Here is a 13,751-nt window from a genome sequence, read left to right as displayed (position 1 = left end):
AAGGTCCCTTCTGACCCTACTTCTATGATTCTATGATACTTGGACACTGTGAAGCAGCATAAGTTCCTGGGGCCAGGTGAAGCAACTGATCATGTGGTGACAGCTCTCTTCCTTCTCAATTACTTCTCACCATTTGAGGGCTTTGCAAGCTACAGCACCAGGCCTGTTAGACCTGCACTTTATCTAAAGCAAAAAGGGTGCCCTGGACCAACATACCCCACCTCAAAGGGGGAAAGGGGATTTTGTTAACTTCAGACTTTTCCAGCAATACTGTTTTTTACAATGATCTGGCTAATTACTAGGGCATTTCTCAGGCCCACATGATCTCAAAATACCTTGGGAAAGTGTTGACTGGATTCCTTGCATTTTTAAATAAAATTTGTATTTAACAGCTGTATCCTTGTGGCCTTCTTGATTGTCCAGTCTCACTAGGGCTGCCTCTAGGAAAGCTGTGGATGTGGAAAACCCTATGGAGGCATGGACATGATGAGGAAAGGGATCAGGTCCATGCTCCTCCATGGACATTATACAGTTGATCCTGAGACCCCATGCAATTCCTTCTCACCTGGACTGCTATGGTAGTTCCACAGAGCTGACCTCTGGCCTGGATCAGAGACAACTGATGACTTGTAACTGCCTGTTCTCCTCCATATCTGCTGTAATCATCACTCCTCCTAGATGGAATTGCCCAATGATGGAGCTGACAACCCCCACCAACTTCTTGCCTAAGCTGAGGCACAGCCCATATTGTGTCTACTTTTGGGAGCAACACATTATGCACAAACCTGCTGTCCAGAGCTGGGCATTTTGCTCATGTGGGAGACAGGACAGGAAGTTGTAGCTAGTTCAATGTCACCAGCCAGCAAAGAAAATGGGAGATTGAATGGGGGAAAAAGTAGCAAAGTTTTCCTGGACACTTCTTTTCTGCTTGCATGTCATCAGGAGTATAGAGGAAGGGAAGAGTCAGGGCCTCCCTCTTGCCAGGTCAAGAGGGCCAACTTACCCTCCCAGGATGAGGGTAGTTGAAAATAGCTGCTCTTTGTCCCCAAGTCAGATCCGATTCTTCCAGTCTGTGTAGCAAAAGGAAAGACTCTGTGCCATCCTGCACAGTTCTCTGTGGTTTATTACAAATGGTTTCTGTGAACACAGATGCATGCAAACTACACAGCAGTGCCAGGGGGCTGGACTCAGCATCTCCCCTGCAGGGATCCCCAATGGATCATGGGTATTTCAACTCCTTCCTCCCTTCTGGGGAAGAACTTGGCTAAACTATGCTGGGCGCAGTTGACAATAAATCCCCTCACTATCCCCATGAGCCTCACCCTGCATGGGGATAGGTACTGGCAGATATCAGAGCAGCTGTGCAGGGACAGACTCTTGACACTGGTCACAGTTAAAATGTTGCCTGCGCAGATAAGACCAGTTGATAACAAAGAAGAATTTGATGAGATGTCCAGAAAGTGTCTAGGATGCCTCAGAGACCGTCCTGCCTCGAGTATGGAGTTGAACTAGGTGAATTCTTATTCCTTCCAGTCCTGTACCTCTATGATTTTTATGTACAGGGCTGGAGGAGAGGCAGTTTGGGCCTAAGACAGCAGGTGTTTGGCAGTGAAGGTCTAGAGGCAGCAGGCAGGTGATTTTGACATGTGGGTCCTTTGAGTTCAGTTCCTCTTCTTGTTTCGTGATACTGCTTCCACCTCCAGGTACTGCAGCCCAATCAACATACCCAGGATAGAGAAACCTGAGGTAGGGATAGAAGGTGAGCAGGTGCAGGGAACACTGTTCTTAGGACAAGAGCTTTACCCCTTCCCACCTCATCATCTGAACTGTCCCAGCCCTGAGGAGGCTTGAGGAAGAGCTCTGGCTATACTTACTTGCTACCATCAGGGGAGCCATCACACCGATTGTCAGGGCTGCTGTGTGGTAAATGAACACTTCAGCGAGGAAGTGGGCCAGAACTACGAAGAAGCTGAAAAGGGTGATGTGATAGAGGCTGCCAGGGAACAGAGTGAGAGAATGGTTACTGTGTAGCCCAGAGGACTGGTACAGGTGTTGCAGACAGGGACAGAAAGAGATGGGAGAACTAAAACAGTCAGCTGGTCTTTCTTCACACAGTGCCACAATCCCCAAAGGATGTGGGAACCACATACCAGTCCTTTCCCAGCCCCCTTGTGCTTGAGGCTTTTTCCTCTCAAAATATTCCCTGAACTCTTAACACATGCCCAAACTGTTACAGCTCTGTTTGCACTATGACTGTTCTGCTGTTGACCGCATATTGCCCTCATCCCTGCTAATTACTACAATCCACCATGCTCATCCTAAACAGGCCAGAAAAGTAAGATACTGGAAATGTCTTTGATAATTTTAGTAACAAGGGGTTAAAGGCTTACTCTGGTTTATGTTAGGCCTAAACTGTAACCAGCTCTGGCTGAGAGGTTCTGGGATAAGCCAATATGGGGGCAGAGTCAATTGTAATCCTTTCCTAGTTCAGATCCTCCTTAAAATACAGTTCTACCTGTCAAAGTAACTGGGTACAAATGGCCTCTTCTCACTCTGCACCACCCTTCCTCTTTGGGTAGCAGGGTCAGAGCTGCCAGCACCTGTGATTGAACTAAGTCCCTACAGCTTTTTTTTCCTGGTATCCCTTAGGAACCAGCCCAACCAAGGGAGACGAGTCACAATACAGGGTCATAATAAGAGTTCTGTTCATGTTCCAGTCTGTTGCACTAAACAGTCACAAGGCAATGATGCTGCAGAGGTAACACAGAGGACAGCATTTGTCCTGAGGCCCCCTTGCCGCTGCTGATGTGCAAGAAGGAAAGAATCCAGCTAGATTCTCAGAGTGGAGGGAGGGGAGAGAAGGGATTTTTACTTGTAAATGTGATCCCACTGTGACACACTTGTGGGTAGGGTAGGGACCTACTTAACTTGCAGTATCTGCCATTGCTAGAAAATAGTCCAGCTACAATTTCCTGTGAAATCAACTAAAAAAAAACCCAAACCAGCATATTACTCACATAATACTTTTAGACTCTCCAAATCCTTACTGAGATACTTTGGCTGCAGGAATTGCCACATTATCTCTCTCATGTGCTTGAGACTTACAGACTATGCTGATGGCAAGGTGTCTCTGCCAATCAGTGGTGAGGGGTGGGGCCATAAAGAGATGCCCAGGAAAAATTGGCCCTCTGTGTCACAAGCAAGCCATGAAAATAGCTTCACCTTGCCATAAGTTAAATAGGTCTCTACCTATGGGGCTCTACATGGTACCTTACAATTGCTTTTCAGAGAAGAATGGCACTTGATAAGGAAACTAGAAGTGTGTCTGGGAGTGCCAAGTTCTCTTTCCCTACCTCATGCTCTTAAGGATCCAGTAAGACTGTGCTCTGTGGATGGATGGTGCAGCTCAGGCACAGTGCTTTATTGGACTACAAAGAGGCAAAGTGTGCCAGCACACTTGGCTCGAGTGTTGTAGAGGGAGACAGATCTCAGGGGCCAACCCAACTCTACAGTACAGGAGATGCTCAGAGGGCAGTGGGAAATGTGAAAGGTCCCAGCGACAAGCTGTTCACTGAGATGCCTTCATGGGAATGACCGTCACCTGCACCCCTTCCTATTCACAGCGGGCAGGTTTCAGTGAAGGAAAAATAGTCTTGAGAGCACCAGCAGGCAGCAGAGCAGGAACTTGGAAGTAGAAGTGTACCAATACACTGGTCTGATACTGGATCAGCACCAATGTAAAGAAAACTGACTATATTGGAAGTTGGCCTGATGCAACCAATAACTTGGCTGATAAATGCCCATGCTTGCACACAGCTGCAGTGCAGCATGCAGGCAGTGAGGAGCACAGGCCGGCAGACTGGAGAGCTGCATGCAGCTGGTAAGTCTTCTGGTGGAAGGGGAGGGGGGAGGGAAGGGGTGGAGGGGAAGATCAACACTCCCCGTGGTGAGGGAGGGAGTGGGGCAGGGGTTGCCCAGCTGGGACTGGCATGGGACAGAGCCACCACTGCGCATATTCTGGGAGCACATTAAAGGAGACTTGTGCCTCTGGGTCTGTGTGGAGTGGGGTGGGCTGCAGCTGCAGGCTGGGGCCAGGCTGAGTTCTTCCAGGCACATGGGGGAGGCTAGGCTGCACTGCGCTCAGGGCAGGTGGTGGTGGCTCTGGGAAGGGGGCTATAGGGGGGGCTGCAGCCACCCCAAATTTCATCATGATTTCCCCATAGCCACCCTCCCAGCGTCACCGCCACCTGCCCGGAGCACAGCACCCACCCTCCCATGCTCTGGGAAGAGCCCAGCACAGCCCCAGCTACAGCCCACCCCACCCCCCTCAGATCCAGGGGGCACATGACCCCCCCATGCCCTCCTGGGGTGTGCACAGGAGCTGCTCCCCCTCCCCACACCCCCCAGACAAGCCGCGGCTCCATCCCATGCCCTGCCCTGCCCTGCCCCAGCTGGGCAGTACCTACCCCAACCCTACTCCCTCCCTCCCTCACCAAGGGGGGCATTGATCTGCCCCCGCTATGCCTCTTCCATCACAACAGACTTACCAGCTACACAGCTGTATTGGAAATTGGATAGGTATCGGCCAAGATGCCTCCTTAAAAATCGGCTATTGGTATCGGCCTTCAAAATCTCTACTGGTGCACCCCTACTTGGAAAAGAGAGGAGGAATGTCTGTGGGCATGGGGGAGTGGTGACAATGTGAGGGGCTGTGGGAGCAACTGGTGCTCCATGAAAGGAGAAAAGACACTGATGTGGGCAGCCTCTGAGGCTAAGTACAGACAGTCAAAAAGCCTGTGGCTGAATCAATTCAATCTTCACAGATTAGACTGAACTGATAAGCAAGTGAACAGACATTTACTTTTGATTCTAGAAATTCAGCTACTTGCCTGCAGTGGCCCAGGCCAGAAGCCAGGGGGTGCTAGAGCATACCCTGATTGGCTGGAACAGACAGCTTAGGCTAAGTCTAGCCCGCCCACTGTGTGTGCGTGCCCACATGTGTGGGGGGAGGCAGGGGGCTTGTGGGGAAGGCACAAAATGTCTTGGGATGCTGGAAGACTATGGAGTTAACTTGAATCTGGAGGGGCTGGCCAATTCCTGCATCTCATCTAAGGTTTCTACATGGGATCTGCTGCCCTCTAAGGGCCACAACTAAGAGAGATTTCCTAGGGACTCAGGAAGGAGAAAAGAAAAATCCTAGAAAACAGCTGCCTGGTTTGACCTTCCCACTCTACAGTAACTGTCACTTGCCCCTGCTCCTGCCCCTCAAACCATGGACATAACCAGCTGGCCTGACACATCTTGCACAGACACACCAGAAATCAAACCACCAGCTCTCATCCTCCCTCCCAGAAAGCCACCCTTCCAGCATGCCCCATGAATTCAAATGGAAGCCACAGTCAAGAACTGCCTGAAGCACAGCTGTCACCACAGGGAGGCAAAGAGGCTGAGCCTGGCTGTTTAACACACATACAACTAGCAGGCTGCCTTCTCAAGCCACAAAGACAAGATGCTGCTGCCCCCACCTCTGAGCAACCCAGTTATTTCCCCAAACACACAACCAAGGACATGCCCTCTTGAGACCTAGCCAGGTGCATCATTCTACAGGCCATGTGATCCTGAATAGAGTTGCCACTGGAAAAGAAACAACATGTCTTGGTCTGGTGGCGATGGGGTTAACTAAACACCCTGGCAAGGAGAGCATCAGAAATATTGTATGGCTTAAAGGGCTGTGTCAGATCCAATAATTACCTGCCTGATCTGAGAAGTGTTTAAGTGAGCAGTTTCTCCCTTCACTTTTTAAAGGAGAAGTAATTAAACATCCTGCCTATACATCCTGACTTCCTCTTTGATGCTTTAAGGAATGCCTTTAACCCAGGGGCAGCCAATTACTTTGGGCGGAGGGCCTCTTACCGTGTTTTGGCAAGCCATTGAGAGCCACATGATAGCCAGCCAGGGGCAGATCAATATTAATTTTCTAAATTTTTAGGGGCTCCACGGGCTGGATAGAATGGCTTTAGTGGGCTGCATTTTGCCCACCCCTGCTTTAACCCCAAGAGCTGTTCAGTAAGCTGTCCAGTAAAGTGCTCAACTCCCTGCCTTTCCTCGAGCTGCTCCACAAGAGGACAGTTAGGAGCTGTTATGGAAGTGGTAAGAGTGCAATGTAGTGAACAAGGGACACCCCCTCCTCTGATGTTTCCCTTACATACGTCTTGTTGAGGATGTCTATGGCACAGGCACAACGAATCACTGATGCAAGCAGGGTCCAGATGCCAAAGGTCCGAGCCTGAAGCCCATTCACTGTGCAAAGGAGAAGAGGGAATGGATAAGGAACAAGGATTTTCCTTCCCAGGAATCAGCCTCTCCCCAGGTTGGGCCAAGCAACATATGAGATCTCCTTGCTAGTGTCCTCACATTCACAGCTTACAGGAGAAAGCAACAAGAGCTCAGAGATGATGAAAAGGCTGTTGAGAGGGTGTTTCTGGAGTTGCTATGGATGCAAGCCCCTCTCCTCTGCCAGCTAGAGACATCAAGGAGGGAAACGGGCAGAGGTGGCTTGAATGCTGAGGGGATCACCAAGGTAACAGTGCATTGCTGCCCAGCAACACTGCTTGGCGACAGCAGCGGCCATGTCTGCAGGCTGGGCAAGATGTACCTACTGCCCCCCTCCCCAGATACAGGCAGTGGTCAGCAGGCAACAGAGGGGTCTGTGAGAAAAGGAGTGGGGTGGAGCTAGCGCTCTGCAGAAACACAGGAAGACATGAGCCAGTGGCTCTTAGGAGGGCGAGTGTGGGGCTGGAGCTGCCTGGAGGCCCATTGGAGGGGCAGGCCCGGCCCCAGAGGAGAAGGGGCACGGGGGGCTGCTCACCGAGGCTGGGCGCGTCCGTGTACAGCTTCTCGGACAGAAAGCCGTGGTCGCGGAAACTCTGCAGCGTGTTCCCCAGCGCCACGATGGACACCATCACCAGCCAGCTGCGCAGCACGTTCAGAAAGCGGCTCATCCCTGTGCCCGCGGTCGCCTGCTCAGGGACACGTTAGAGTTCGGAGCTCAGCGCCGCGTGAAGCCTGTTCCCCCCTCCGCCCTACACGCCGGAGTTGCCCAGGGCTGCAGCGGGCAGGAAGACCACGCGGGGCCGCCAGGCAGCGCCGGCTGATGCTGCGCTGAGCCCGGGAGCCAGGAGCGACCCCGCCCCGTCCCCTGCCCTCGCACCTGCTCCCAGCCCCGCCACACCTACCACTCCTTACTCCTCATCTCCCAGACCCCTACTTCTTGATTGGCTCCTGCCCAGCCCTGCCTCTCTTCTGATTGGCTTCGCGGGCTCGCTTCCACTCACACGCTAGCGCCCTGCCCCAATCAAATGCAGCAACGCAGGGGCCCCACCCCTCACGCTCGGTGACGTCAGGGGCGGTGTTCTCCCCTCCTCTCTCTCTCGATGCTCCAGCCGTGTCTCGCCGCCATTTTGGAAGAGGCGGAAGCACCAGTTTCGCGCGCGCACTCAGCAGAGGGCGTGGAAAGGCGCCGTTTGCGCCTGCGCGGCAGGAGGAGCCAATGAGGGCGTTGCACTCGCGTCTGCGCAGTAGCGGGTGGAGGGAAGTGGGGCGGTTGCCTGTTGGTTGTTGTAGTAACCGGGGAAGCGCTGGCTGGAGCCGCGCGTGCGAGGACATGAGGCAACAGGTGCAGGTCCGCGGGGGGGGGGGGTGGAGGCAGCCCGTGCGCTCTTTCCCCCTCCCGACTCAGCCCCACTCACCCAGCTCCGTGCCCGCAGGTGGCCAACGGGGACAGCGTGCCGACGGGGGCCGCATGAGCGCGGCCGCAGGAGATGCCCGCGGGGATGGCGCGCGACCTGGAAGAGACCGGCTCGTCGTCGTCCTCTGAGGAGGCGGCGGCGGCGGCGCCAGAGTAAGTAGCTTCGGGCTCCTGCCGCAGCGCCCGGGCGAGGGTCCCCCTCTCCCGGAGCGGGAGGGTCTCGGAGTCCGCCCCGCCCTGTCTTCCCTCCTTCCCGCGCTTCTGCTCGCGTCCAGGCTCGCTGCTTGCTCCCTGTGTCCCCCCGCAGCCAGTCCTGCTCAGTGGCACTTGCTTGGGTCCTAATCTGCCCCGAGGCTGCGCTCTCCTGCCCATGTCTGGATGTCGGGGACAAAGAACAGCGATGCTTCTGCTCAGCTCCAGTAACTCCTCAGCCTCAGTGGCCTCCTTTCCCAGGCGCTGCTCCTGTTTCTGCTCTGACACAGTGGTTTGTTTCCTCTGCTCAGGCCACACTCCAGCTCCATTTCTGTGACTTCCAGAGTCTCAAGGAGCCACAATCCCCCAAGCAGACCCAGAAAAGACTCCCTCTGAGTCGCTTGTCCTCACCTTTATCAGCCTAGGACTAGAAGGGCCCAGGGTTGCCCCCTTTAGCCTGACTGTGTCTGGGCAGATTGCACCCAGCAACCAAAGGTCATTCTGGGCATGAGTGACAGTTGCCAGAAGGATTGTCTGAGTCCTGTTGGCCTCGCTACAAATCCCTCAGGGCAGGCTTAACCCAAAGCCCCTTCCTGCTGCCTCGGCTCATTTCCCACTTACATAAGGTCCTAGTCTGCGTTTTAGGCACCAGAATCACCTGGGGTTTGGTGCTGCTGCACCAGCTGTGTGGCCTTATGTGACTAGTTGAACTATACCTGAGGCCAGGACTCTAGGAGTGTGCTGGGGGGATTGTGGGGGCAGTAGGGATGGCTGTGGAGTGGATTTGGTGCAGGGGCAAAGGGATGGATAGCTTTTCTTTAGCAACAGGAGCTATTTACTTGCATCTTCAGTAATTATATGTGGGAAAAATGCTCTCCCATAGCCTGCCCCAAGGGGATGATTTTCCATATTGGCCCTGGTCCCAGGAATGTGCCCTACTATACAAGTACTTTCTTGTCTATTCCTGCCTAGACATGCAAAGGTGGAGTCTTCACAGGTGTCTCTCTCTAAGCTGTTGTACTGGGCGCAGATAAGCATATTACTAGAATACATTTTGAAGTGTTTATTGCAGGTATTTATTGCAGCATCAACCCATCTTTGGCCACAGTCTGCCACCAAACCCATGGCTCCCCTTCACCTGATCATAGGTGACAAAAGATTAAGAAGTGGGGATGCAAGGAGGTGCAGGCTCTAGGGTCAAAACATGTGGGTGAGAGCACTGAGCAACTTCCAGAGGTGTCTGTCACTTCTGCACCAAGTGTGGGAGAACTGCTGCAAAGTCATTTTTGGTCAGTGTGGGCCAAGCCCCAGGAATTAGACACTGTAGCCAGTTTGGTGTGGCTTTGAGAGGTTCTGGGAGCACATTTAGGCTTTTTCTCTCAGGCGTGGTACTTGGTACAAGTTCAGGTATGTATGAAACTGGCTACACAGCCTCAGTTCTGGGCTGTTGGCTGGGGGTGGAGAGGGCAGAGAACTGCACTGAAGCTGCTAAATTCTTTCATGTTGGTTGAATGGAATGAGGAGGTTTGCTATCTATTTGGTTTGGATTTGAAGTGACAATTTGAGTTGAGAAGCTTCATTCCCATCCCATTTTGCTGAACTTGAGGGACTTAAAGGAACTGAAGGTAAATGTTTCCTGTACCTATTAGGTGAGGCTCCTGAGCACATGGTAGTGCTTGCACTAGAGCACTAATGGAAACTTGAAATATACTCTTCCCCCCACCTAATGAATTACAGCCTGGTACGGCAGCCTAAAGAACTCCAGCCAGCATCTGCTGCAGCCTTGTCAGCTTAAACTCTTGGATCTAGCCTTGTATGCTGGAGTTGTTAGTAAGAAAAAAAAACGGGACATTTCTTTAGCAAAGGTCTGGAGAAGCTACAGGAAAGAACTCTGCTCGCTTATCCTTTGTGTATGTCTGTCGCTTTCTTTTGATTGACCCATGTAGATTTAGAGAAGTTCCCCCTGCTTTGGTTTTTGCTTTTGTTATTCTCCTCATGCTTCTGTTTCTCTGAGCAGCAAGTAATAAGAACTCTGAGCATTGCTTGCTTAAAGCAACAGGTTTGTTGTCTGTGGTCTCAAGGTTTTAAGCAGTGGATTCTAATAGGGATGTGCGAAATTTCGCCAAGCGTTTCGTTTCAATGCATTTCGAGCTCGAAACAGCAAAACTGAAGTGAAACAAAAAGCTTTGAAACAAAATGAGGGGACTTGAAACATTTTGAAAGTTTTGAAACATTTTGAGTTTTGAGGCAGGGGAGAGCCAGGGGTGTGCTCCGAGTGGCTCTGCAGCACCATAGAGCTCAGCCTGGTGAGGAGTGCAGCCCTGGCTTTCCCTCCCTGCCTTTCACCGCTGGGCTGAGCTCTGTAGGGCCGGTGGAGCCTGTCAGACCACAGCCCTGGCTCTCCCTGCCTCTTGCCACCAGGCTGCGCTCCAAGTGGTTCCGCAGCCCCATGGAGCTCAGCTGGGCGATAGGATGCAGAGTGCAGCCCTTGCTCTGCCCACCTTCCGCCATGGGGCTGAGCTCCACTGGGGTTGTGGAGCCCCATGGAGCTCAGCCTGGCAGCGGGAGGTAGAGTGCAGCCCTGGCTCTCCCCACCTCTGCTGCCGACCTGCACTTCGAGTGGCTCTGCAGCCCCATGGAGTTCAGCCTGGTGGTGGGAGGTGGAGCGCAGACCTGGCTCTCCCTGTATCCAGGTTGCGCTCCAAGCAGCTCCACAGCCCCATGGAGCTTAGCCCGACGACAGGAGGTGGGGAGAGTTTTATGAGGTTTAGAAAGCTTCCAGTTAGGGTACCCTTGGTTTTCTCTATGCAAATTCATTTTGTGCGAATTCGCTTATATGCAACGACCTTATCTATAAAAGAAACTTGCTTTGTGCGAGAGAAATACAATTGTATGTGAAGAAGCATGCAGTGTGGCTATGCAGTGATATGAGTGAAGCATTGTGGGAGTGTATGTGAGGTGGGTATGCAATGCTATCACGCACTTGCCTGCCTCGCATCGTCCATTGTTCCATGCAGTACTACGCTACTCGCACTCATTGTGGTGCATCTATTTGCCGTTATTATTGAATTTGGTGAAGTGCCGTCTAAGCGACCTTCTAGTGCATCTCCTAACCCCCCTCCTGAGTTAGCCATGAAGCGAAAAAGGAGGCTGTTGCCATATCCCTTTTAACTGGATGTAATAATAGATTTGCTTTATGTGAGGTTTTTTTGGGAATGCAACCCTTGCATAAAGAGAGACCTGAGTGTATTCATCTTTTGCTTTTTTTCCCCATTGCTAATTTGAAAGTCAAGAGTGGTTTTTGTTTTTTTTTTTGTGTGCAGAAACTAAAAGAAAATCCTAAACATTCCTTAAACCCCCCCAAGAGCAGAAGCAGGGTGCTGACATGCAGTTGAAATGAAGACAGTGTAGTGTGCACGCAAATTGTGCAGAGCTGGATTAGGTTGAATAGACTGGAGCCATTCTTTTTAACAGACTCAAGTTCAAAGTGTGCAGTGCTTTGATCGAGATGCATCATTGCATTCTGGGACCTGCAGCTGCCACAGGTTCTGGACTGCATGTTGTTTTGGAATGCATCTATTGTATGGGTGGGTTTTTTGTGTGGTTAGATTCTGAACCTGCACTGCCTGCCTGAAGGCTGCCACACTTACTTCAGAGTCCAAGGGTTAAGCCAGATTCCAGTGCACTGATATATAATCCCTAAATTGGGGAGTGGCTCTGTGTTTTTTGGAGGTTGTTTAGGGTTAGAGTTTGTTTCCTGGGACTAGTACTATATATTCTCCTGTCCTTAATCTTGAATGATCTCAGGATGTAGAAGTTGTTAACACCTGTAGCAGTGAAACTGCGGGGGGTCCTCTCAAGAGTCATGCTGTTTGCTTGACCATTTAAATCAATACAAATCAGATGGAATCCCCAGTTGAATGGTCTGCTCAGTAGAAAGGGAAGATGATTTTGAAGGTCCCATACATAGCTGAGTACTTTTAAAATAGCCCACAGGTGCATCCAACCTGCAGCCTAATATGCAAGCCTAGAATTGAATAACTTGTTGTGAGGAGGTAGGTGGGATACTTCTGGAGTGTGTAATGCACTGTGTGTGCATGAAGCTTGACTTCTTTTTTGTGTTAATCATCTCTTGCTGTTACAGGGAACACCCGTGCATCGTGTGGACTGGTGGCTGCAGGCGGATCCCCATCTTAGTGTTTCATGCAGAAGCTATTCTGACCAATGAAAGCTACCTCCGTCTGATTGGAGGTGGGTCTGATCACCACCCTATGCTTACACGATGCCTGCTGCTGGGGGTAGTGGGGCATTCTTCAGGCAAAAGGCTTCCTCCTCTCTGACAGCAGAAAGAAGCACTACTGAAAGGGATACTTTGGTATTGTTGATAGAACTTTTTTTGTGCACTCTAGCATTGGAGTCATGTACTTTGTTTGTGTTGTGGAGCATAGCTAGTCTTATCTTTAGGAAAAGACCTCCTCTGTTCTGGATCAGAACCAGCAGCCTGTAATCTCTTCATTGGGCTGTGTTCATGTTAAATTGAGGCAGAAATCCATTTTGTAGCCAACAAATTAAAACCAAACGTACATCCAAGCTAGTTTTCTTGGTTCCCATGAGAAATTATGCTACTGGCCTTAGAAACAGTGACAGTAGCAAACCCTGTACTAAACCTTTGTTTGTGCATCTCTGTCATCAAACCTGCAAGCAGGGAAGTGAAGAAAAACAGACATATCTTTTGCAGAACTGGGGTCAAGGAACGGAAGTGTTCTAGTTTCAGGGAGAGCAAAGAAATTGCGATGAGGGGCGAAGTCTTTGTAAACGACTCTGGAATACAAGATTTAGAACCCCTTGTGTTTCTATTGCCAGGGCTGTCTGGATGTGCTGATGTGGCAAAAACAGTCTGCTTGGCTTCATAGTTTCATAGTTTGTAGGGTCGGAAGGGACCTGAGCAGATCAAGTCTGACCCCCTGCCATGGCAGGAAAGCGTACTGGGGTTGAACGACCCCAGCAAGGTGTTTGTCTAGCCCTGTCTTAAAGACCCCCAAGATAGGAGCCAGCACCACTTGCTTGGAAGTTGGTTCCAAGTCCTAGCCGCCTGACAGTGAAGTAGCGCCTCCTGATGTCTAATCTGAATTTATCCTCTGCCAGCTTGTAAGCGTTATTTCTAGTCACTCCTGGTGGTGTTTGGGGGAACAGGGACTCGCTCAATGCCTGCTGGTCCCCTCTGACTAGTTTGTAACAGGCCACTAGATCCCCCCTCAGCCTTCTCTTGTGAAGGCTGAACGAGTTCAGGTCCCATCGCCTCTCCTCGCAGGGCCTGCCCTGCTGCCCCCTGATCATTCGAGTGGCCCTCCTCTGGACCCTCTCCATGTTGTCCACATCCCTCTTGAAGTGCGGCGCCCAGAACTGGATGCAGTACTCCAGCTGCAGCCTGCATAGAGTGCTGCATAGAGAGGGAGGATCACCTCCCTGGACCTGCTTGAGATGCATCTGTGGATGCATGACAAGGTGTGGTTGGCCTTCCTGACTGCATCCCCAGACTGCTGGCCCATGTTCATCTTGGCATCAATGATGACTCCAAGATCCTTTTCTGCCTCTACGCTGATGAGAAGGGAGCTCCCTAGCCTGTAGGTATGGTGCTGGTTCTTCCTCCCCAGGTGCATCACCTTGCACTTGTCAGTGTTGAGTCCCATCCTATTCTCATCCGCCCACCCCATGTAACCTGTCTAGGTCTGATTGCAGCCTATTCCTCCCTTCTAGCATGCCCACATCCCCCCACATCTTAGTGTCATCAGCAGATTTGAAGAGGGTGCTT

At 51.5% G+C, this 13,751-nt stretch overlaps 2 protein-coding genes across 4 annotated transcripts in view; one reads left to right on the top strand and one right to left on the bottom strand.

The window, feature by feature from the left end:
- Positions 1-1,105: 1,105 nt before the first annotated feature.
- On the bottom strand, positions 1,106-7,185 carry CUNH14orf1 (chromosome unknown C14orf1 homolog). 3 transcript variants are annotated; one of them, XR_002097661.1, is made up of 5 exons: positions 6,869-7,173; positions 6,210-6,300; positions 5,559-5,634; positions 1,875-1,993; positions 1,106-1,741 (listed from the first exon to the last, which is right to left on the bottom strand). XR_002097661.1 is itself a non-coding variant. In XM_019518780.1 (4 exons), the coding sequence occupies exons 1-4, from the start codon at positions 6,999-7,001 to the stop codon at positions 1,662-1,664; spliced, it is 423 nt and encodes a 140-aa protein (XP_019374325.1). In that variant the 5' UTR covers positions 7,002-7,157; the 3' UTR covers positions 1,106-1,661. The 3 variants fall into 3 exon arrangements, 2 of the variants coding, with proteins under 2 accessions (XP_019374325.1, XP_019374326.1); XM_019518780.1 differs by lacking the exon at positions 5,559-5,634 and having other exon boundaries at positions 6,869-7,157; XM_019518781.1 differs by lacking the exon at positions 1,106-1,741 and having other exon boundaries at positions 1,908-1,993; positions 5,549-5,634; positions 6,869-7,185.
- Positions 7,186-7,736: 551 nt separating this feature from the next.
- The window catches only part of TTLL5 (tubulin tyrosine ligase like 5), a 218,412-nt gene continuing 212,397 nt past the window's right edge, over positions 7,737-13,751 (top strand). The window contains exons 1-2 of the mRNA XM_019518782.1: positions 7,737-7,900; positions 12,084-12,190. Of these exons, the coding sequence (XP_019374327.1) occupies positions 7,821-7,900; positions 12,084-12,190 (187 nt within the window). The 5' untranslated portion in view covers positions 7,737-7,820. The remainder of the gene's footprint in view (positions 7,901-12,083; positions 12,191-13,751) is intronic.

The sequence above is a fragment of the Gavialis gangeticus genome, unplaced genomic scaffold (genome assembly GCF_001723915.1).
Source record: "Gavialis gangeticus isolate Ggan-Ray unplaced genomic scaffold, GavGan_comp1, whole genome shotgun sequence".
NCBI classification, from domain to species: Eukaryota; Metazoa; Chordata; order Crocodylia; family Gavialidae; genus Gavialis; species Gavialis gangeticus.
The sequence above is the reverse complement of the archived record's forward strand: the minus strand, read 5'-3'. Positions and strand labels throughout refer to the sequence as shown.